At 37.9% G+C, this 24,680-nt stretch overlaps 1 protein-coding gene and 2 non-coding genes across 3 annotated transcripts in view; 1 reads left to right on the plus strand and 2 right to left on the minus strand.

The window, feature by feature from the left end:
* The first annotated feature begins 465 nt into the window (after positions 1-465).
* Positions 466-24,680, plus strand: part of LOC149496680 (uncharacterized) — a 42,033-nt gene continuing 17,818 nt past the window's right edge. Inside the window, exons 1-5 of the mRNA XM_089720407.1 lie at positions 466-498; positions 3,972-4,313; positions 4,407-5,687; positions 8,593-8,887; positions 19,331-19,694. Coding sequence (XP_089576533.1) covers positions 466-498; positions 3,972-4,313; positions 4,407-5,687; positions 8,593-8,887; positions 19,331-19,694 — 2,315 coding nt within the window. The remainder of the gene's footprint in view (positions 499-3,971; positions 4,314-4,406; positions 5,688-8,592; positions 8,888-19,330; positions 19,695-24,680) is intronic.
* On the minus strand, positions 2,331-2,436 carry LOC119369932 (small nucleolar RNA R71). Its single transcript, XR_005177485.2, has one exon. It is a non-coding gene; the product is annotated as a small nucleolar RNA R71 (small nucleolar RNA).
* LOC149496681 (small nucleolar RNA R71) lies at positions 13,065-13,170 on the minus strand. Its single transcript, XR_016320715.1, has one exon. It is a non-coding gene; the product is annotated as a small nucleolar RNA R71 (small nucleolar RNA).

Here is a 24,680-nt window from a genome sequence, read left to right on the forward strand (position 1 = left end):
AGTGTTTTTAATATAGTTTTTATTAGAATTTTAGTAAGTTTTTACTTCTTTAATTTAATTTTAAATCACTTTTAGTATAATTGTGTTTAAAAGCTTCCTTGTTCTTTAATCTGCTTGATCTAAGAAAAAAATTGCAGAAATTTGGCGCAGAAAAGAACTTTAGAATGCAAGGCACTCAGCTTCTAGCACGCCCAGCCCGTGCTGGAAGGCACGCCCGTGCTAGAAGCCAAGTGAACCATGAGGAGAGAAGCCAGCACGCCTAAAGCGCGCCCCGAAGCACGCGCGAATCGCGCAAACGAGAGGCAGAGAGTTAGGCCGCGCAACTCGCGAGCGCGAGCCTCACATGCGCGAGCGCGACCAACACTCGTGAGCGCGAATCTACACTACGCGAGCGCGAGTCTCACATGAGATGCCGCAGTGCTTCAATAGCAAGACTTCCAGACTACAGCACGCCCAGCCCGTGCCATGAAGCACGCCCGTGCTGTCCAGGTGGAACCAGTATGAATTTAAAACGCACATCAAGCCTTTCTCACATGGGCCGACTTCAAGGAGTTTCCTAAACACACTAAACAAGACCTGGACCTATTCTTGAAGAAAAAGGAGTCCTAATCAAGAAGAAATCAAGAGCCTAAACAGTTATGATCTCCTATAAAGGATTTTATACTAAATAAGGATTCTATTTTCCTAAAAGGAGTCAGACTTGCCTTCAGGACCTCTATATAAAGAAAGGAACTTCTCATAGCAAGGGGGATCGTTTTCTTTGTACACTTCTTTACATAGTTCTCTCTTCTCAAAGATTTCAAGCTTCAAATAATTGTGCTAAGATTCAAGGAAGCCATCAACATAGTTGTGATACAGTTTTTATTCTAAACTTTTCATCTTGTTTCTTTCTTTATTATTGTCTTTAAATATGATGAATGATTCAAGTGTGATTGAGTTTAATTTAATTACTATGTCTAGCTAAACTTTTATACTAGGGATTTGATGTAATTTAATTCGATTCCAGCTTATAATATTAGATTTATTCTTCTTTGTTCTTGTTATAACTTATTATTGTGTTTAAGGCTTCCAGGCAGAAAAATTCCCCTGGATTGAATTATTTCAATAACATCATTCGGGAGAAGGGTTATTGATATGAATAAGGTAATAATTTACTTGAGAATAATAACTTGATGTGGAAACTATATGGTTTGACTCAAGGGGGGCTTTCATAAGTTAATAAAGTATTAAGTTGTGAATTCATAAAACAACCATAAAACCTAATGATCTGATTCATGTTTAATTTCACTATTAATATAGGTGATTAAATTGGATTAGAATAGCTAACAATAAATCGGGAGAGCTTGTTAGTAACCTTAGGGTTGTTTTCTCCTACTTGAACAATTAAACTTGATTAATGAACTAATAGAACAAGCTGGATAGAATTAAATGAAATCGAATTCCCTAGTAGCTTAATCCCCTGATTTCTTTTCACCTAAATTTTGTGTTTGATCTCTTTTACTTTGAATTTTATTCACTTTACAGCGAACTCCTTTTATCATTGTCTAAATAATAATAGGTTAACATAATTTTGGTAATTGATAAACAATCCCTGTGGATACGATACTTTCTTACTCTATCCTACTTGTTGCGATTTCGTACACTTGCGAAAAACGCTGTCAAGTTTTTGGCGCCGTTGCCGGAGATTGGCGTATCAATATCAATACGAATTACCCTGTTATTAATTTAGACACTCTTTCGTTTTTATTTAATTTTCTTTTAAGTGCTGTTCCAGGTGTTTTATGCAAAGAAGATCAAGGACAACTGAACCTTTAGTCTTTGACCCAGAAATTGAAAGAACCTTTCGTAGGCACAACGCTGCAAGAAAAGCAAGAGAAATAAAACTCGATCAACAAGCAAACATGGCCAACGAAAACGAAAACAGAAACGAAAACGTAGTTGGACCACCACTTCAACATCCGATCCGTACCTTAAGGGATTATACAACACCTAATCTGAATGGGACAACCTCAAGTATTACAAGACCTAGGGTAGAAGCTAATAACTTTGAGATTAAACCTGCAATTATCCAAATGCTCTCTACCTCGATCCAATATGGAGGTTTGCCTAGTGAAGATCCTAATGCTCACATCACCAATTTTTTGGAAATTTGTGACACATTCAAACAAAATGGTGTTTCTGAAGATGCAATCAAATTAAGACTTTTTCCATTCACTCTTAGGGATAAAGCTAGAGCATGGTTACAATCATGTCCCGCTGGAAGTTTTACCACATGGGATGAATTAGCTCAAAAATTTCTAGCTAAATTCTTTCCATCCTCAAAAACCACCAAGTTGCGCAATGAGATAATGACATTTGCTCATCATGATCAAGAGAGCTTGTATGAAGCTTGGGAAAGATTCAAGGACTTGCTAAGAAAGTGTCCGCATCACAGTTTGCCCAAGTGGTTACAGGTACAAACTTTCTATAATGCTCTATCTCCTAATATTAAAATCACTTTAGATGCAGCTGCAGGTGGATCTTTTGAAAAGAAAGGTATTGATGAAGCATATGAGTTGATAGAGGAGATGGCAAGCAACAGCCACTACCAAAATAATACCGAAAGAAGAAGAACTGCAGGAGTCTATGAAATAGACGCCATTACAGCACTTAATGCCAAAGTAGATAACATGGTAAGGAAATTGGACATGTTAACTACTAACGCTGTGAATGCTGTTATGCAAATTTGTGATAGGTGCAATGGACAACATGGAATTGGGGAATGCATCATGGACTCTTTAAATCCACAAACTTTGGAGCAAGTGAACTATGTGATGAATCAAGGAAGAAAGAATTACCCTTATTCAAATTCATATGATAACAGGTTAAGGAATCATCCTAATCTATTCTATGGTAATCCTAACAATGCCTTGAATGCACCACCAAGTTTCCACCCTCCAGAAAAGAAATCCCATGATGACCTCCTCACTGCTCTTTCTAAATCACACATGGAATTCATGAATGAAACCAGAGAAAACCATAAAATCCAGCAAGCTGCAATCAGGAATTTGGAGATCCAATTGGGGCAATTTGCAAACATGATGGCATCTCGACCTCAAGGTACGTTACCTAGCAATACTGAAAAGAATCCAAAAGAACAAGTGCAGGCTATCACTTTGAGAAGTGGCAAACAATTAGATGAACCACCAAAGAAAGAAAAGGAAGTAAAAGAACAACCAAGGGTGCCTATCATTGACTTAGAGGAGAAAGAAAAGGTAAAACCTTATGTTCCCCCTGTCCCCTTTCCACAAAGATTAAAGAAAGCACAAGATGACAAGAGCTTCCTCAAGTTTCTGGATGTGTTTAAGAAGCTCCAAATCAATATTCCTTTTGCTGAAGCTCTTGCTCAAATGCCTAGTTATGCTAAATTCTTAAAAGATATCCTGAGCAAGAAACGAAAAATTGATGATCAAGGAACGGTAATGTTAACCGAGGAGTGCAGTGCAATTATCCAAAACAAACTGCCTCCAAAGTTAAAAGATCCAGGAAGTTTTTCTATCCCTTGTAACATTGGTAATCTTGACTTTGAAAAGGCTTTGGCAGATTTGGGTGCTAGCATTAATCTTATGTCTTATGAAGTTTTTAAGATGCTAGGTATGGGAGAGCTCAAACCAACAAGGATGTCTTTGCAATTAGCAGATCGTTCAATTAAATATCCTAGAGGGATTATAGAAGACGTGCTTGTAAAGGTAGGTACATTCATCTTTCCTGTTGATTTTGTCATTCTTGATATTGATGAAGACAGGGAAGGATCTCTAATCCTTGGAAGACCCTTTCTTGCAACTGCAAGAGCATAAATTGATGTTTATGAGGGTAAGTTGACTCTAAGAGTTGGACAGGAAGAGATTGTGTTTGATGTACTTAAATCTTGTAAACTCCCTATGGATCATGGAGACTGTTTTAGAATTGACGTAGTAGATGAATGTGTGGAGACCACTTTGCATGTTGAAAATAATGTTAATGAATCAAGCATCTTGAATGAAAAAGAAAAGGAATCACCTAAGCATGAACTGAAACAACTTCCACCTCATTTAAAACATGCATTCTTAGGTGAGGACCACTCTTTTCTTGTTATTATTTCTTCTCACTTAACGCTTGATCAAGAGGAAAGGTTGTTGCAGGTTCTACGTAGGCACAAGAAAGCATTAGGGTGGTCTATTTCGGATTTACAAGGAATAAGCCCAAGTGTGTGTATGCATAAAATCTTAATGGAAGAAGACTACAAACCTTCAATCGAACATCAAAGGCGATTGAACCCGAACATGAAAGAGGTAGTCAAGGCTGAAATTATTAAACTCTTAGACGCCGGCATCATTTATCCAATTTCAGACAGTAATTGGGTGAGTCCTGTCCAAGTTGTTCCAAAGAAGGGAGGTATGACTGTTATTTCTAATGAAAACAATGAATTAATCCCCACAAGAACAGTCACAGGTTGGCGTGTGTGTATAGATTATAGAAAATTAAATAAAGCAACACGCAAAGATCACTTTCCCCTTCCCTTTATTGATCAAATGCTTGAAAGACTTGCAGGATATCCTTTTTATTGTTTCTTAGATGGCTATTCAGGGTACTTCCAAATACCTATAGCCCCTGAAGACCAAGAGAAAACTACATTCACTTGTCCTTATGGCACTTTTGCCTATAGGAGAATGCCTTTTGGGCTATGCAATGCCCCTGCAACCTTTCAAAGGTGCATGATGTCCATCTTTTCTGATATGGTGGAAAAATTTATTGAAATATTCATGGATGATTTTTACGTATTTGGTTCTTCCTTCGATGCATGCCTTCATAATTTATCTTTAGTGATGCAACGATGTGAAGATACTAACCTTGTGTTAAATTGGGAAAAATGTCACTTCATGGTTAGTGAAGGTATTGTCCTAGGGCATAAAATCTCTCAAAAGGGGATTGAAGTAGACAAGGCAAAAATTGAGGTAATTGAAAAACTACCTCCCCCTAACACAGTGAAGGGCATAAGAAGTTTTCTTGGGCATGCAGAATTTTACAGGAGATTCATAAGGGATTTCTCAAAAATCACTAAACCTCTTTGCAATCTACTAGTTAAAGATGTTCCTTTTGAATTTAACAAAGATTGTTTAGATGCTTTTAACAGGTTAAAGAAGGAGTTAATCTCAGCCCCGATCATCACCACACCAAATTGGACTTTACCCTTTGAACTCATGTGTGATGCTAGTGATCATGCTGTAGGAGCTGTTCTTGGACAAAGAAAAGACAGGAAGTTGCATGTTATTTATTATGCAAGTCGCACATTGAATGATGCACAATTAAATTATGCAACTACGGAAAAGGAACTGCTAGCTATTGTTTTTGCTTTTGACAAATTCAGGGCATATCTAATTGGAGCTAAAACAATAGTCTACACAGATCATTCCGCCATTAAATACTTGCTGGAGAAGAAAGATGCAAAGCCGAGACTCATTCGTTGGGTACTTCTATTGCAAGAGTTTGACCTAGAAATTCGCGACAAAAAGGGGACCGAGAACCTCGTTGCTGACCATCTTTCCAGGCTTGAATTGGGGGAGGAAGATACAAGCGAGCTACAAATCAATGAAAGCTTTCCTCATGAGCAACTTCTTCTATTAGCAAATGCTCAAACCCCCTGGTACGCTGACATAGTTAATTATCTTGTTTGCAAAATTCCTCCTCCCAATTTTTCTTACCAACAAAGAAAAAAAATTTTTCATGATATCAAATTTTACTATTGGGAGGAGCCATTTTTGTTCAAGTATTGTAGTGATCAGCTCTTCAGGAGATGTATACCGGAAACTGAAATAGAAAGTGTCCTTAAATTCTGCCATTCAATGGAATGTGGAGGCCACTTTGGAGTAAACAAGACAGCTGCGCGTATACTAGAAAGTGGTTTGTATTAGCCTAATCTTTTTAAAGATGCTTATAATTATGTTCGTCTTTGTGATCGTTGTCAAAGGTTAGGTAACATTTCGAAGAGACATGAAATGCCCCTGAACAGCATCCTTGAAGTCGAAATCTTCGATGTATGGGGTCTGGACTTTATGGGACCTTTTCCACCATCTTATTCAAATCAATACATTCTAGTGGCGGTGGATTATGTGTCAAAGTGGGCAGAAGCTGTTGCTCTTCCAAATAACGATGCCAAAAGTGTGATGAGATTCATCAAGAAAAACATTTTTACAAGGCATGGTACTCCCAGGGCGATAATCACGGACGGAGGTAAGCATTTTTGTAATCGATATTTAGACTCCCTTCTTGCAAAATATGGTGTCACTCATCGTGTAGGTACTCCATATCATCCTCAAACCAGTGGACAAGTAGAGGTCACTAACAGAGAAATCAAAAAGATCCTCGAAACCACTGTTGGACAATCAAGAAATGATTGGTCCAAAAAGCTAGATGACGCTCTATGGGCCTACAGAACGGCATTCAAAACGCCTATAGGTATGTCTCCATATCGCATGGTGTATGGTAAGGCTTGTCATCTTCCTGTAGAGTTAGAACATAAGGCATTTTGGGCCATTCAATTTCTCAACTTTAATGCCAAGGAAGTGGGACAAAAACGCTTGTTACAGCTAAACATGATGGATGAATTGCGCCTCCATGCTTATGAAAGTGCTAAAATATATAAAGATCGCACTAAACAATGGCACGATAAGCGCATTATCATGAGGGATCTAAAGGTAGGCCAGCAAGTGTTGCTCTATAACTCTAGACTTCGGTTATTTCCTGGTAAGTTGCGCTCTAGATGGTCTGGACCATTCACAATCAAGGAAATTTTTCCTCATGGCGCGATTGAAATAGTGGATGGTAAGTCGAATCGAAGTTTCAAGGTAAATGCTCAACGTTTGAGAAGCTATTATAATGAAACCTTTGAACCCATCAAGACTACAATTGGTCTTGCTTAGCCTAAATTCAGATAAGTGCGTCGAACTTAACGACGTTAAACAAAAGTGCTCATGGGAGACAACCCATCTATTTTTATTAAATTTTTGTCCATTTATTTATTTTTATTCCCTATTTTATTTGTCAAAATCCCAAATTTTCTCCATAAGCGTTCTTTTGTTTAGTTAAGAGTTTTTGTAGGAAAAAGTGGAAATCCAGAACCGAGCACGCCCTAGGCGTGCCCATCAGCACGCCCGTGCCATAGAAAAGAGATTAACACACTTGAAGGTCAGAGGAGAGCACGCCCTAGACGTGCTAAGTGGCATGCCCGTGTTACTGGAAAACGCCCAAGTCGCGAGCGCGACATTCACAAGCGCGAGCGCGACAATTAGAAAAGAAAGTCAGAAGAGTTGCAAGAAAAACTCGCGAGCGCACCTTCCATCTACGCGGGCGCGAGCTGAGGTCGCGAGCGCGACATTCATATACGCGGGCGCGACAAGCAGATCTGAGTGTCAGAAGCCATTGGACCAGAAGACGCGAGAAGACGCGAGCGCGATATTCATATGCGCGGGCGCGAGAAAGCACTTTTGAGAGGCAGAACGTTTGCCAGCAAAATACGCGAGCGCGACTTTCACATGCGCGAGCGCGAAAAGAACTCGAGAGGCAGAGAAGAGCACGCCCAAGCCGTGCTATGTAGCACGCCCGTGCCAGGTATGCCACTTTTGTTGTTTTGCAGGTCAGAGGAGAGCACGCCCAGGCCGTGCTCATCAGCACGGCCGTGCCACGATCAGACCAACTTATTAATTGGCGCCCCTCTTTAAAGAGCACGCTTTCAAACTCTCTCTTTTCCACCCCGCACGCCCTGGCCGTCACCTCTTTTCTCCCAAACTTTCCCTTTTCTTCTCCCTTTTCTCTCAAATCAAACACTTTCCACCCAAAATTTTCACATAATCAACTCCAACAATGCCTCCTAGATACAAACGTAGCAGACCCGCATCCTCCATTGCTGCTCGAAACCGCGCAACTACGCGATCTTCCACAGCTCCTCAACCTCCTTCACCTCCTGCATTTCCATTCGAGTTCGCCTCATCCGATCAACAAGAAAGGTACACAAAATTATCTATTCGGCCTATTCTACCGAATAGATTTATTGATGAGGCTGCCTTAGCGCAAGTGGGTCTTAGGGATATTGTGTTAGACCCTCTTAAGAGAATAGGATGGGGGGAATTTATTGATATGAAGGACTTAGTCTATGCCCCTCTAACTCTAGAACTTCTGAGTTCCTATCGCGCTTTTATTCCATTATTGCCTAATTCACCACCAAGCAGGGTTAACTTTAGGCTTCTTAGTCAAGACTTTGAACTAACTGTGAATGAAATTAGCCACATTTTTGGGTTTCCTACAGACAATAGCCAGATACAAATATCTAGTGATTTTAGTGCGCGTAATACTTGGTAAAATTTGACAGGTGAAGTGAATTACAATCCTAGATATTCTAAAGCATCCAAATTAAAAAAACCTTCCTTGCGCTACATTCACAAATTCTTATCTAATTCCATTTTTGGAAGGAGTGAAAGCGATGGGGTGCTAAGTTTGAACGAATTATATTTTCTGTGGGCTATTGAGAATGGGGTTTTATTGAATGTTGGTTATTGGCTCTGCTAAAAATTTGGAAAGGTAGCTGGAGCCGACAAGGGGGCCATAATGGTGGGATGTTTTGTAACTCGGATTGCTAGATACTTACAGGTTTGGAACCCGGCTAGGCCAATTTATGATAGTATAGGAGGAGGGCGTAGTACTAGACTGGACCTAGATGTTATGATACATATGAAACTGATTGAAAAAGTCGGGGATACATATCAAGTAGTAGGCGCCCCAGAGGCTAATCCTGATGATGCAGGAGCAGAGGCAGCCGGTGGAGCTAACATGGAAGAGGATAATCCTCCTCCTTTTCCTTCTTCTTTTGGTGCAGGTAATTCCGGTGTCGGTCCATCGTTCCAAGGCACAACCAACATGTCGAAAGATGAAGTCCTTGCAAGAATGATGTCTCGGATGGACCTCTTTGACACGCGCCTTAAATGTATGGAAACGATGATCGCAGACCGTTTCCAGTCCATCGAAATTATGAACGGCAGTCTTGACTCTCGGATGGACACCATGCAAGGCCAACTCCAGACCATCCTCCAGCTTCTGCAGCCACCTCCACCACCAGAGAATTGACGGATTTCTCACTTTTCTTTGTTTTATTTTTATTTATTTGTTCTAATACATTGTCTTGGTTGCTTTCACTTTAGTTTATTTGTTATTTGAATTTTTATAACTTTTTAGTAGTTTGTTTTGTTCTTAATGTTTAGTTGCTCTTTTAGCTAAGACTCTTCCCACACCCGTTCTATTGTATTGTTCAATACAATGTTGGTAAGATTTCTTCTTCTCTCTTACTGCTTTCCTTCTAGTAATGCAATAAGTTTGGGGAATTTATGCACATTGGGGACAATGTGATTGATTGAATTGGGGGAAGGGAATTTTGGCAAAAATTTGGCAAAATTTTTTTGTTTTTGTTTAACATTTTTGGAATGATTACAAGTAAGCTTGAAAGTTCTCATGTCTATTAATGAGTGTTAAATATAGTCGATTCTAAATTCTAGCATATTTAAGTTTTGAATTTGAATTTTTGACTCAATCATGTTCATTGATCTAAACTATTTGTTTCTAGACTTTTAAAACACTGATTTTTATGAAAGTTATGATATAAAGGTGCGTTTTACTCTAAAGTATTTTAAACCTTGGCATTCCTAGAACAAAAATTAGAACTTCCTTCGAGGCGAGAAATTTAAATGTTTACATCTTGAAAGAGATGATTTAGGCAATTTTTGTTGACCCTTATATAGCCTAGACCACCTAAATAAAAATATATGACCTTTGAAACCCACTTTGAAGCCTTAAACCGTACAATTTTCTTCTTCACCATCAATAAACCTAGCCATTAAAGCTAAATTCAAATCTCCTACCCTAAGTACAAAGGATTGTATGATTAAAAGATTCGATTTTTAATTAGAATATAGCAACAAAGAGGGAGAATTCATCAATCAATACTAGCAAATAAAGAAAAGAAGAAAGAATCAAGAAAGGGGCACGTAAAAAGCAATCAAAAGAATGAAAGAAGAATGGAAAAGCAAGGAAGAAAAGTACCAAAATATTAAGAAAAGACCTTGCACAAGATGCCTCTAGCTAGTAAGAAAGCTTCAAAACAGACACTCCCTAGAACTAGTAAAAGTGTGATTAAAATAGAATCTTGAAAATTATACAGTCTTTTGTACTCTTTGACTACCCTTTTATCCTTTCTTTTGATTAAGAAAAAATTTGCACCAAGAAAGCCCCATTACAACCCAAAATAAAGACCTTTTGATCTTTTAATCGTATGCATTTAAATCGTGGAGAAAGAATAACTAATTTTGCATATGGGAATGCCACTGTTGCACTATCAATTGTCTTATTTTTTAAAGGTTGAAGATTCCTTAGATAATTCATGTCCTATTTATCATAAATTGAATAAATATTAGTGTTGACAATCTCTTTAAACTTGTATTTTACTCAATGAATGTGTTTTATTCAAAAATAAAAATCAAGCTTAAGTATGATTAGCATGGAGAACGATTGAGTTTATTCACTTGTTTACTAATCATGATATCTTGAAAGATTATTAAAATCATCTCCAACCATGTTAAACTAAGTGTCGTCAAATTATTTTTCTTTTAGTTTTGTTGCTTGAGGACAAGCAATGGTTTAAGTTTGGGGAATTTTGATAAGTATAAATTTTATAGTGTTTTTAATATAGTTTTTATTAGAATTTTAGTAAGTTTTTACTTCTTTAATTTAATTTTAAATCACTTTTAGTATAATTGTGTTTAAAAGCTTCCTTGTTCTTTAATCTGCTTGATCTAAGAAAAAAATTGCAGAAATTTGGAGCAGAAAAGAACTTTAGAATGCAAGGCACTCAGCTTCTAGCACGCCCAGCCCGTGCTGGAAGGCACGCCCGTGCTAGAAGCCAAGTGAACCATGAGGAGAGAAGCCAGCACGCCTAAAGCGCGCCCCAAAGCACGCGCGAATCGCGCAAACGAGAGGCAGAGAGTTAGGCCGCGCAACTCGCGAGCGCGAGCCTCACATGCGCGAGCGCGACCAACACTCGCGAGCGCGAATCTACACTACGCGAGCGCGAGTCTCACATGAGATGCCGCAGTGCTTCAATAGCCAGACTTCCAGACTACAGCACGCGCAGCCCGTGCCATGAAGCACGCCCGTGCTGTCCAGGCGGAACCAGTATGAATTTAAAACGCACATCAAGCCTTTCTCACATGGGCCGACTTCAAGGAGTTTCCTAAACACACTAAACAAGACCTGGACCTATTCTTGAAGAAAAAGGAGTCCTAATCAAGAAGAAATCAAGAGCCTAAACAGTTATGATCTCCTATAAAGGATTTTATACTAAATAAGGATTCTATTTTCCTAAAAGGAGTCAGACTTGCCTTCAGGACCTCTATATAAAGAAAGGAACTTCTCATAGCAAGGGGGATCGTTTTCTTTGTACACTTCTTTACATAGTTCTCTCTTCTCAAAGATTTCAAGCTTCAAATAATTGTGCTAAGATTCAAGGAAGCCATCAACATAGTTGTGATACAGTTTTTATTCTAAACTTTTCATCTTGTTTCTTTCTTTATTATTGTCTTTAAATATGATGAATGATTCAAGTGTGATTGAGTTTAATTTAATTACTATGTCTAGCTAAACTTTTATACTAGGGATTTGATGTAATTTAATTCGATTCCAGCTTATAATATTAGATTTATTCTTCTTTGTTCTTGTTATAACTTATTATTGTGCTTAAGGCTTCCGGGCAGAAAAATTCCCCTGGATTGAATTATTTCAATAACATCATTCGGGAGAAGGGTTATTGATATGAATAAGGTAATAATTTACTTGAGAATAATAACTTGATGTGGAAACTATATGGTTTGACTCAAGGGGGGCTTTCATAAGTTAATAAAGTATTAAGTTGTGAATTCATAAAACAACCATAAAACCTAATGATCTGATTCATGTTTAATTTCACTATTAATATAGGTGATTAAATTGGATTAGAATAGCTAACAATAAATTGGGAGAGCTTGTTAGTAACCTTAGGGTTGTTTTCTCCTACTTGAACAATTAAACTTGATTAATGAACTAATAGAACAAGCTGGATAGAATTAAATGAAATCAAATTCCCTAGTAGCTTAATCCTCTGATTTCTTTTCACCTAAATTTTGTGTTTGATCTCTTTTACTTTGAATTTTATTCACTTTACAGCGAACTCCTTTTATCATTGTCTAAATAATAATATGTTAACATAATTTTGGTAATTGATAAACAATCCCTGTGGATACGATACTTTCTTACTCTATCCTACTTGTTGCGATTTCGTACACTTGCGAAAAACGCTGTCAAGTTTTTGGCGCCGTTGCCGGAGATTGGCGTATCAATATCAATACGAATTACCCTGTTATTAATTTAAACACTCTTTCGTTTTTATTTAATTTTCTTTTAAGTGCTGTTCCAGGTGTTTTATGCAAAGAAGATCAAGGACAACTGAACCTTTAGTCTTTGACCCAGAAATTGAAAGAACCTTTCGTAGGCACAACGCTGCAAGAAAAGCAAGAGAAATAAAACTCGATCAACAAGCAGACATGGCCAACGAAAACGAAAACAGAAACGAAAACGTAGTTGGACCACCACTTCAACATCCGATCCGTACCTTAAGGGATTATACAACACCTAATCTGAATGGGACAACCTCAAGTATTACAAGACCTAGGGTAGAAGCTAATAACTTTGAGATTAAACCTGCAATTATCCAAATGCTCTCTACCTCGATCCAATATGGAGGTTTGCCTAGTGAAGATCCTAATGCTCACATCACCAATTTTTTGGAAATTTGTGACACATTCAAACAAAATGGTGTTTCTGAAGATGCAATCAAATTAAGACTTTTTCCATTCACTCTTAGGGATAAAGCTAGAGCATGGTTACAATCATGTCCCGCTGGAAGTTTTACCACATGGGATGAATTAGCTCAAAAATTTCTAGCTAAATTCTTTCCATCCTCAAAAACCACCAAGTTGCGCAATGAGATAATGACATTTGCTCATCATGATCAAGAGAGCTTGTATGAAGCTTGGGAAAGATTCAAGGACTTGCTAAGAAAGTGTCCGCATCACAGTTTGCCCAAGTGGTTACAGGTACAAACTTTCTGTAATGCTCTATCTCCTAATATTAAAATCACTTTAGATGCAGCTGCAGGTGGATCTTTTGAAAAGAAAGGTATTGATGAAGCATATGAGTTGATAGAGGAGATGGCAAGCAACAGCCACTACCAAAATAATACCGAAAGAAGAAGAACTGCAGGAGTCTATGAAATAGACGCCATTACAGCACTTAATGCCAAGGTAGATAACATGGTAAGGAAATTGGACATGTTAACTACTAACGCTGTGAATGCTGTTATGCAAATTTGTGATAGGTGCAATGGACAACATGGAATTGGGGAATGCATCATGGACTCTTTAAATCCACAAACTTTGGAGCAAGTGAACTATGTGATGAATCAAGGAAGAAAGAATTACCCTTATTCAAATTCATATGATAACAGGTTAAGGAATCATCCTAATCTATTCTATGGTAATCCTAACAATGCCTTGAATGCACCACCAGGTTTCCACCCTCCAGAAAAGAAATCCCATGATGACCTCCTCACTGCTCTTTCTAAATCACACATGGAATTCATGAATGAAACCAGAGAAAACCATAAAATCCAGCAAGCTGCAATCAGGAATTTGGAGATCCAATTGGGGCAATTTGCAAACATGATGGCATCTCGACCTCAAGGTACGTTACCTAGCAATACTGAAAAGAATCCAAAAGAACAAGTGCAGGCTATCACTTTGAGAAGTGGCAAACAATTAGATGAACCACCAAAGAAAGAAAAGGAAGTAAAAGAACAACCAAGGGTGCCTATCATTGACTTAGAGGAGAAAGAAAAGGTAAAACCTTATGTTCCCCCTGTCCCCTTTCCACAAAGATTAAAGAAAGCACAAGATGACAAGAGCTTCCTCAAGTTTCTGGATGTGTTTAAGAAGCTCCAAATCAATATTCCTTTTGCTGAAGCTCTTGCTCAAATGCCTAGTTATGCTAAATTCTTAAAAGATATCCTGAGCAAGAAACGAAAAATTGATGATCAAGGAACGGTAATGTTAACCGAGGAGTGCAGTGCAATTATCCAAAACAAACTGCCTCCAAAGTTAAAAGATCCAGGAAGTTTTTCTATCCCTTGTAACATTGGTAATCTTGACTTTGAAAAGGCTTTGGCAGATTTGGGTGCTAGCATTAATCTTATGTCCTATGAAGTTTTTAAGATGCTAGGTATGGGAGAGCTCAAACCAACAAGGATGTCTTTGCAATTAGCAGATCGTTCAATTAAATATCCTAGAGGGATTATAGAAGACGTGCTTGTAAAGGTAGGTACATTCATCTTTCCTGTTGATTTTGTCATTCTTGATATTGATGAAGACAGGGAAGGATCTCTAATCCTTGGAAGACCCTTTCTTGCAACTGCAAGAGCATAAATTGATGTTTATGAGGGTAAGTTGACTCTAAGAGTTGGACAGGAAGAGATTGTGTTTGATGTACTTAAATCTTGTAAACTCCCTATGGATCATGGAGACTGTTTTAGAATTGACGTAGTAGATGAATGTGTGGAGACCACTTTGCATGTTGAAAATAATGTTAATGAATCAAGCATCTTGAATGAAAAAGAAAAGGAATCACCTAAGCATGAACTGAAACAACTTCCACCTCATTTAAAACATGCATTCTTAGGTGAGGACCACTCTTTTCTTGTTATTATTTCTTCTCACTTAACGCTTGATCAAGAGGAAAGGTTGTTGCAGGTTCTACGTAGGCACAAGAAAGCATTAGGGTGGTCTATTTCGGATTTACAAGGAATAAGCCCAAGTGTGTGTATGCATAAAATCTTAATGGAAGAAGACTACAAACCTTCAATCGAACATCAAAGGCGATTGAACCCGAACATGAAAGAGGTAGTCAAGGCTGAAATTATTAAACTCTTAGACGCCGGCATCATTTATCCAATTTCAGACAGTAATTGGGTGAGTCCTGTCCAAGTTGTTCCAAAGAAGGGAGGTATGACTGTTATTTCTAATGAAAACAATGAATTAATCCCCAAGAGAACAGTCACAGGTTGGCGTGTGTGTATAGATTATAGAAAATTAAATAAAGCAACACGCAAAGATCACTTTCCCCTTCCCTTTATTGATCAAATGCTTGAAAGACTTGCAGGATATCCTTTTTATTGTTTCTTAGATGGCTATTCAGGGTACTTCCAAATATCTATAGCCCCTGAAGACCAAGAGAAAACTACATTCACTTGTCCTTATGGCACTTTTGCCTATAGGAGAATGCCTTTTGGGCTATGCAATGCCCCTGCAACCTTTCAAAGGTGCATGATGTCCATCTTTTCTGATATGGTGGAAAAATTTATTGAAATATTCATGGATGATTTTTACGTATTTGGTTCTTCCTTCGATGCATGCCTTCATAATTTATCTTTAGTGATGCAACGATGTGAAGATACTAACCTTGTGTTAAATTGGGAAAAATGTCACTTCATGGTTAGTGAAGGTATTGTCCTAGGGCATAAAATCTCTCAAAAGGGGATTGAAGTAGACAAGGCAAAAATTGAGGTAATTGAAAAACTACCTCCCCCTAACACAGTGAAGGGCATAAGAAGTTTTCTTGGGCATGCAGGATTTTACAGGAGATTCATAAGGGATTTCTCAAAAATCACTAAACCTCTTTGCAATCTACTAGTTAAAGATGTTCCTTTTGAATTTAACAAAGATTGTTTAGATGCTTTTAACAGGTTAAAGAAGGAGTTAATCTCAGCCCCGATCATCACCACACCAAATTGGACTTTACCCTTTGAACTCATGTGTGATGCTAGTGATCATGCTGTAGGAGCTGTTCTTGGACAAAGAAAAGACAGGAAGTTGCATGTTATCTATTATGCAAGTCGCACATTGAATGATGCACAATTAAATTATGCAACTACGGAAAAGGAACTGCTAGCTATTGTTTTTGCTTTTGACAAATTCAGGGCATATCTAATTGGAGCTAAAACAATAGTCTACACAGATCATTCCGCCATTAAATACTTGCTGGAGAAGAAAGATGCAAAGCCGAGACTCATTCGTTGGGTACTTCTATTGCAAGAGTTTGACCTAGAAATTCGCGACAAAAAGGGGACCGAGAACCTCGTTGCTGACCATCTTTCCAGGCTTGAATTGGGGGAGGAAGATACAAGCGAGCTACAAATCAATGAAAGCTTTCCTCATGAGCAACTTCTTCTAGTAGCAAATGCTCAAACCCCCTGGTACGCTGACATAGTTAATTATCTTGTTTGCAAAATTCCTCCTCCCAATTTTTCTTACCAACAAAGAAAAAAAATTTTTCATGATATCAAATTTTACTATTGGGAGGAGCCATTTTTGTTCAAGTATTGTAGTGATCAGCTCTTCAGGAGATGTATACCGGAAACTGAAATAGAAAGTGTCCTTAAATTCTGCCATTCAATGGAATGTGGAGGCCACTTTGGAGCAAACAAGACAGCTGCGCGTATACTAGAAAGTGGTTTGTATTAGCCTAATCTTTTTAAAGATGCTTATAATTATGTTCGTCTTTGTGATCGTTGTCAAAGGTTAGGTAACATTTCGAAGAGACATGAAATGCCCCTGAACAGCATCCTTGAAGTCGAAATCTTCGATGTATGGGGTCTGGACTTTATGGGACCTTTTCCACCATCTTATTCAAATCAATACATTCTAGTGGCGGTGGATTATGTGTCAAAGTGGGCAGAAGCTGTTGCTCTTCCAAATAACGATGCCAAAAGTGTGATGAGCTTCATCAAGAAAAACATTTTTACAAGGCATGGTACTCCCAGGGCGATAATCACGGACGGAGGTAAGCATTTTTGTAATCGATATTTAGACTCCCTTCTTGCAAAATATGGTGTCACTCATCGTGTAGGTACTCCATATCATCCTCAAACCAGTGGACAAGTAGAGGTCACTAACAGAGAAATCAAAAAGATCCTCGAAACCACTGTTGGACAATCAAGAAAGGATTGGTCCAAAAAGCTAGATGACGCTCTATGGGCCTACAGAACGACATTCAAAACGCCTATAGGTATGTCTCCATATCGCATGGTGTATGGTAAGGCTTGTCATCTTCCTGTAGAGTTAGAACATAAGGCATTTTGGGCCATTCAATTTCTCAACTTTAATGCCAAGGAAGTGGGACAAAAACGCTTGTTACAGCTAAACATGATGGATGAATTGCGCCTCCATGCTTATGAAAGTGCTAAAATATATAAAGATCGCACTAAACAATGGCACGATAAGCGCATTATCATGAGGGATCTAAAGGTAGGCCAGCAAGTGTTGCTCTATAACTCTAGACTTCGGTTATTTCCTGGTAAGTTGCGCTCTAGATGGTCTGGACCATTCACAATCAAGGAAATTTTTCCTCATGGCGCGATTGAAATAGTGGATGGTAAGTCTAATCGAAGTTTCAAGGTAAATGCTCAACGTTTGAGAAGCTATTATAATGAAACCTTTGAACCCATCAAGACTACAATTGGTCTTGCTTAGCCTAAATTCAGATAAGTGCGTCGAACTTAACGACGTTAAACAAAAGTGCTCATGGGAGACAACCCATCTATTTTTATTAAATTTTTGTCCATTTATTTATTTTTATTCCCTATTTTATTTGTCAAAATCCCAAATTTTCTCCATAAGCGTTCTTTTGTTTAGTTAAGAGTTTTTGTAGGAAAAAGTGGAAATCCAGAACCGAGCACGCCCTAGGCGTGCCCATCAGCACGCCCGTGCCATAGAAAAGAGATTAACACACTTGAAGGTCAGAGGAGAGCACGCCCTAGACGTGCTAAGTGGCATGCCCGTGTTACTGGAAAACGCCCAAGTCGCGAGCGCGACATTCACAAGCGCGAGCGCGACAATTAGAAAAGAAAGTCAGAAGAGTTGCAAGAAAAACTCGCGAGCGCACCTTCCATCTACGCGGGCGCGAGCTGAGGTCGCGAGCGCGACATTCATATACGCGGGCGCGACAAGCAGATCTGAGTGTCAGAAGCCATTGGACCAGAAGACGCGAGAAGACGCGAGCGCGATATTCATATGCGCGGGCGCGAGAAAGCACTTTTGAGAGGCAGAACGTTTGCCAGCAAAATACGCGAGCGCGACTTTCACATGCGCGAGCGCGAAAAGAACTCGAGAGGCAGAGAAGAGCACGCCCAAGCCGTGCTATGTAGCACGCCCGTGCCAGGTACGCCACTTTTGTTGTTTTGCAGGTCAGAGGAGAGCACGCCCAGGCCGTGCTCATCAGCACGGCCGTGCCACGATCAGACCAACTTATTAATTGGCGCCCCTCTTTAAAGAGCACGCTTTCAAACTCTCTCTTTTCCACCCCGCACGCCCTGGCCGTCACCTCTTTTCTCCCAAACTTTCCCTTTTCTTCTCCCTTTTCTCTCAAATCAAACACTTTCCACCCAAAATTTTCACATAATCAACTCCAACAATGCCTCCTAGATACAAACGTAGCAGACCCGCATCCTCCATTGCTGCTCGAAACCGCGCAACTACGCGATCTTCCACGGCTGCTCAACCTCCTTCACCTCCTGCATTTCCATTCGAGTTCGCCTCATCCGATCAACAAGAAAGGTACACAAAATTATCTCTTCGGCCTATTCTACCGAATAGATTTATTGATGAGGCTGCCTTAGCGCAAGTGGGTCTTAGGGATATTGTGTTAGACCCTCTTAAGAGAATAGGATGGGGGGAATTTATTGATATGAAGGACTTAGTCTATGCCCCTCTAACTCTAGAACTTCTGAGTTCCTATCGCGCTTTTATTCCATTATTGCCTAATTCACCACCAAGCAGGGTTAACTTTAGGCTTCTTAGTCAAGACTTTGAACTAACTGTGAATGAAATTAGCCACATTTTTGGGTTTCCTACAGACAATAGCCAGATACAAATATCTAGTGATTTTAGTGCGCGTAATACTTGGTAAAATTTGACAGGTGAAGTGAATTACAATCCTAGATATTCTAAAGCATCCAAATTAAAAAAACCTTCCTTGCGCTACATTCACAAATTCTTATCTAATTCCATTTTTGGAAGGAGTGAAAGCGATGGGGTGCTAAGTTTGAACGAATTATATTTTCTGTGGGCTATTGAGAATGGGGTTTTATTGAATGTTGGTTATTGGCTCTGCCAAAAATTTGGAAAGGTAGCTGGAGCCGACAAGGGGGCCATAATGGTGGGATGTTTTGTAACTCGGATTGCTAGATACTTACAGGTTTGGAACCCGGCTAGGCCAATTTATGATAGTATAGGAGGAGGGCGTAGTACTAGACTGGACCTAGATGTTATGATACATATGAAACTGATTGAAAAAGTCGGGGATACATATCAAGTAGTAGGCGCCCCAGAGGCTAATCCTGATGATGCAGGAGCAGAGGCAGCCGGTGGAGCTAACATGGAAGAGGATAATCCTCCTCCTTTTCCTTCTTCTTTTGGTGCAGGTAATTCCGGTGTCGGTCCATCGTTCCAAGGCACAACCAACATGTCGAAAGATGAAGTCCTTGCAAGAATGATGTCTCGGATGGACCTCTTTGACACGCGCCTTAAATGTATGGAAACGATGATCGCAGACCGTTTCCAGTCCATCGAAATTATGAACGGCAGTCTTGACTCTCGGATGGACACCATGCAAGGCCAACTCCAGACCATCCTCCAGCTTCTGCAGCCACCTCCACCACCAGAGAATTGACGGATTTCTCACTTTTCTTTGTTTTATTTTTATTTATTTGTTCTAATACATTGTCTTGGTTGCTTTCACTTTAGTTTATTTGTTATTTGAATTTTTATAACTTTTTAGTAGTTTGTTTTGTTCTTAATGTTTAGTTGCTCTTTTAGCTAAGACTCTTCCCACACCCATTCTATTGTATTGTTCAATACAATGTTGGTAAGATTTCTTCTTCTCTCTTACTGCTTTCCTTCTAGTAATGCAATAAGTTTGGGGAATTTATGCACATTGGGGACAATGTGATTGATTGAATTGGGGGAAGGGAATTTTGGCAAAAATTTGGCAAAATTTTTTTGTTTTTGTTTAACATTTTTGGAATGATTACAAGTAAGCTTGAAAGTTCTCATGTCTATTAATGAGTGTTAAATATAGTCGATTCTAAATTCTAGCATATTTAAGTTTTGAATTTGAATTTTTGACTCAATCATGTTCATTGATCTAAACTATTTGTTTCTAGACTTTTAAAACACTGATTTTTATGAAAGTTATGATATAAAGGTGCGTTTTACTCTAAAGTATTTTAAACCTTGGCATTCCTAGAACAAAAATTAGAACTTCCTTCGAGGCGAGAAATTTAAATGTTTACATCTTGAAAGAGATGATTTAGGCAATTTTTGTTGACCCTTATATAGCCTAGACCACCTAAATAAAAATATATGACCTTTGAAACCCACTTTGAAGCCTTAAACCGTACAATTTTCTTCTTCACCATCAATAAACCTAGCCATTAAAGCTAAATTCAAATCTCCTACCCTAAGTACAAAGGATTGTATGATTAAAAGATTCGATTTTTAATTAGAATATAGCAACAAAGAGGGAGAATTCATCAATCAATACTAGCAAATAAAGAAAAGAAGAAAGAATCAAGAAAGGGGCACGTAAAAAGCAATCAAAAGAATGAAAGAAGAATGGAAAAGCAAGGAAGAAAAGTACCAAAATATTAAGAAAAGACCTTGCACAAGATGCCTCTAGCTAGTAAGAAAGCTTCAAAACAGACACTCCCTAGAACTAGTAAAAGTGTGATTAAAATAGAATCTTGAAAATTATACAGTCTTTTGTACTCTTTGACTACCCTTTTATCCTTTCTTTTGATTAAGAAAAAATTTGCACCAAGAAAGCCCCATTACAACCCAAAATAAAGACCTTTTGATCTTTTAATCGTATGCATTTAAATCGTGGAGAAAGAATAACTAATTTTGCATATGGGAATGCCACTGTTGCACTATCAATTGTCTTATTTTTTAAAGGTTGAAGATTCCTTAGATAATTCATGTCCTATTTATCATAAATTGAATAAATATTAGTGTTGACAATCTCTTTAAACTTGTATTTTACTCAATGAATGTGTTTTATTCAAAAATAAAAATCAAGCTTAAGTATGATTAGCATGGAGAACGATTGAGTTTATTCACTTGTTTACTAATCATGATATCTTGAAAGATTATTAAAATCATCTCCAACCATGTTAAACTAAGTGTCGTCAAATTATTTTTCTTTTAGTTTTGTTGCTTGAGGACAAGCAATGGTTTAAGTTTGGGGAATTTTGATAAGTATAAATTTTATAGTGTTTTTAATATAGTTTTTATTAGAATTTTAGTAAGTTTTTACTTCTTTAATTTAATTTTAAATCACTTTTAGTATAATTGTGTTTAAAAGCTTCCTTGTTCTTTAATCTGCTTGATCTAAGAAAAAAATTGCAGAAATTTGGAGCAGAAAAGAACTTTAGAATGCAAGGCACTCAGCTTCTAGCACGCCCAGCCCGTGCTGGAAGGCACGCCCGTGCTAGAAGCCAAGTGAACCATGAGGAGAGAAGCCAGCACGCCTAAAGCGCGCCCCAAAGCACGCGCGAATCGCGCAAACGAGAGGCAGAGAGTTAGGCCGCGCAACTCGCGAGCGCGAGCCTCACATGCGCGAGCGCGACCAACACTCGCGAGCGCGAATCTACACTACGCGAGCGCGAGTCTCACATGAGATGCCGCAGTGCTTCAATAGCCAGACTTCCAGACTACAGCACGAGAAGCCCGTGCCATGAAGCACGCCCGTGCTGTCCAGGCGGAACCAGTATGAATTTAAAACGCACATCAAGCCTTTCTCACATGGGCCGACTTCAAGGAGTTTCCTAAACACACTAAACAAGACCTGGACCTATTCTTGAAGAAAAAGGAGTCCTAATCAAGAAGAAATCAAGAGCCTAAACAGTTATGATCTCCTATAAAGGATTTTGTACTAAATAAGGATTCTATTTTCCTAAAAGGAGTCAGACTTGCCTTCAGGACCTCTATATAAAGAAAGGAACTTCTCATAGCAAGGGGGATCGTTTTCTTTGTACACTTCTTTACATAGTTCTCTCTTCTCAAAAATTTCAAGCTTCAAATAATTGTGCTAAGATTCAAGGAAGCCATCAACATAGTTGTGATACAGTTTTTATTCTAAACTTTTCATCTTGTTTCTTTCTTTATTATTGTCTTTAAATATGATGAATGATTCAAGTGTGATTGAGTTTAATTTAATTACTATGTCTAGCTAAACTTTTATACTAGGGATTTGATGTAATTTAATTCGATTCCAGCTTATAATATTAGATTTATTCTGCTTTGTTCTTGTTATAACTTATTATTGTGCTTAAGGCTTCCAGGCAGAAAAATTCCCCTGGATTGAATTATTTCAATAACATCATTCGGGAGAAGGGTTATTGATATGAATAAGGTAATAATTTACTTGAGAATAATAACTTGATGTGGAAACTATATGGTTTGACTCAAGGGGGGCTTTCATAAGTTAATAAAGTATTAAGTTGTGAATTCATAAAACAACCATAAAACCTAATGATCTGATTCATGTTTAATTTCACTATTAATATAGGTGATTAAATTGGATTAGAATAGCTAACAATAAATCGGGAGAGCTTGTTAGTAACCTTAGGGTTGTTTTCTCCTACTTGAACAATTAAACTTGATTAATGAACTAATAGAACAAGCTGGATAGAATTAAATGAAATCAAATTCCCTAGTAGCTTAATCCCCTGATTTCTTTTCACCTAAATTTTGTGTTTGATCTCTTTTACTTTGAATTTTATTCACTTTACAGCGAACTCCTTTTATCATCGTCTAAATAATAATAGGTTAACATAATTTTGGTAATTGATAAACAATCCCTGTGGATACGATACTTTCTTACTCTATACTACTTGTTGCGATTTCGTACACTTGCGAAAAACGTTGTCATCTTTCACGTTGTGTTTTGTGCTAAGAAAAACAAAGTGAACACATGAAGACAGTTGAAAGAAAGAAAGGAAAAGGAGGGGGTTTTAATATTAAAGGCCAAGGAAGATGAAAGTTGCTTTTCTCCTTACACGAGAGACATAAACCAAAAAAATTCCAGCTGCATAAACCAACAACAATAAACAAAGGTCATGATCGCTGGGAGTCTGGTCTGGTGCCTACATGTGGACTAATAGACATCCAATGTGTTTAATAGTTAACGAAGGAAATGAAAGTTGAAAGTTCTGATAGAACCCCCCCACAAAGTTCAAGGGCCATTAGACAAAAGAGCGATAGTTTAAAGGCAAAGTTATGCATTAGCCCGTTTATTTTTCATCTCTTAAAAATTTTGAATAATAAAAAAATTCAATAAAAATTAATCAAAGAAAGATTTGGCACAGACGAAAGATGGTGGGCTCCAAAAAATGGATAAGGGAGGGTAATATAGTACTTTCATTAAAATTTAACATTGAAAAGCTAATTTTTGGATGAAAGGGCCAAATTATTAGAATGGAACCAAAAGTTAGAAATTACTCATGGAGATTACTTATTAGGTTTACCTAGGGGCGGCCACGGTTCCAGAACCGGAACCGAACAGAAAATTTTCGATTTCGATTTCGGTTTGAAACCGAACAGTTCCGGTTCCGATCGGTTCTCCGAATGGTTTTCAAAATTTAAAATTTTGAAAATTATTTCTAAAAAAAAAATACACTTAAAAATTAAAACATGCTTCAATTAAATTTATTTTTTTTGAAAAGACTTGAACTTAATTTTTTTTTTTAAAAAAAGTACGAAATGCAATAATTCTTTTTTGAATTTTCCAATCATTATCATCCAATGACATGTAATGCCCATATAAGAATGCATTTGCCAATGATCACTCCAAATATCACAACAAATTGAAACACGAATTTTCAGTTCAGAAAATAAAAGCTCTAACTCTTTTTTTCCTTTTTTATATAAAGAAATAATAGTCCATTTTACAGTATTTTTTGACACTCTTTTAGCAGAAAGATTTAAAGTTTTTTGACAATATTGATTAAAACTTACTTTTTCACCAAAACTAAAAGATAAATGTTCCATAGAAATCATTTTTGCTAATTCTTCTTTTTGTGTTTTTTCAGAATATTGAAATAAAGAAAGGTTAAAAGATGCGTACCCGGAAATTTGTGTTTGAGATCGATCAACTCCTATTTTTATTAGATGTTTTGTCTCCAAATGCTTTCAAAATGATCCATAGCCACCCGATTGTTTAAATTTATAAGATTTTCCACAATAATTGCATATTATATTGAACATTTTGTTACCTTTGAATTTTTTCGTGAAATGAATGGTGAATTTGTCGCAACTCTGTCTTACTCTTCGAAGAAGTTGTGTACTTGCTCTTCCTCTTCCTCTTGTTGTAATTGCTCATTATTAAATTCAGATTCTTGAGTTGGAATTTCCATATTTTCATTTGGATATCCCTCAAAATTAAATCGGTTGGAGTAAAATCGAAGATGTCGTTTGTAGGGA

The sequence above is a fragment of the Jatropha curcas genome, chromosome 4 (genome assembly GCF_041381405.1).
Source record: "Jatropha curcas cultivar XTBG-Jc1 chromosome 4, XTBG_Jcur_1.0, whole genome shotgun sequence".
Taxonomy (NCBI): Eukaryota; Viridiplantae; Streptophyta; class Magnoliopsida; order Malpighiales; family Euphorbiaceae; genus Jatropha; species Jatropha curcas.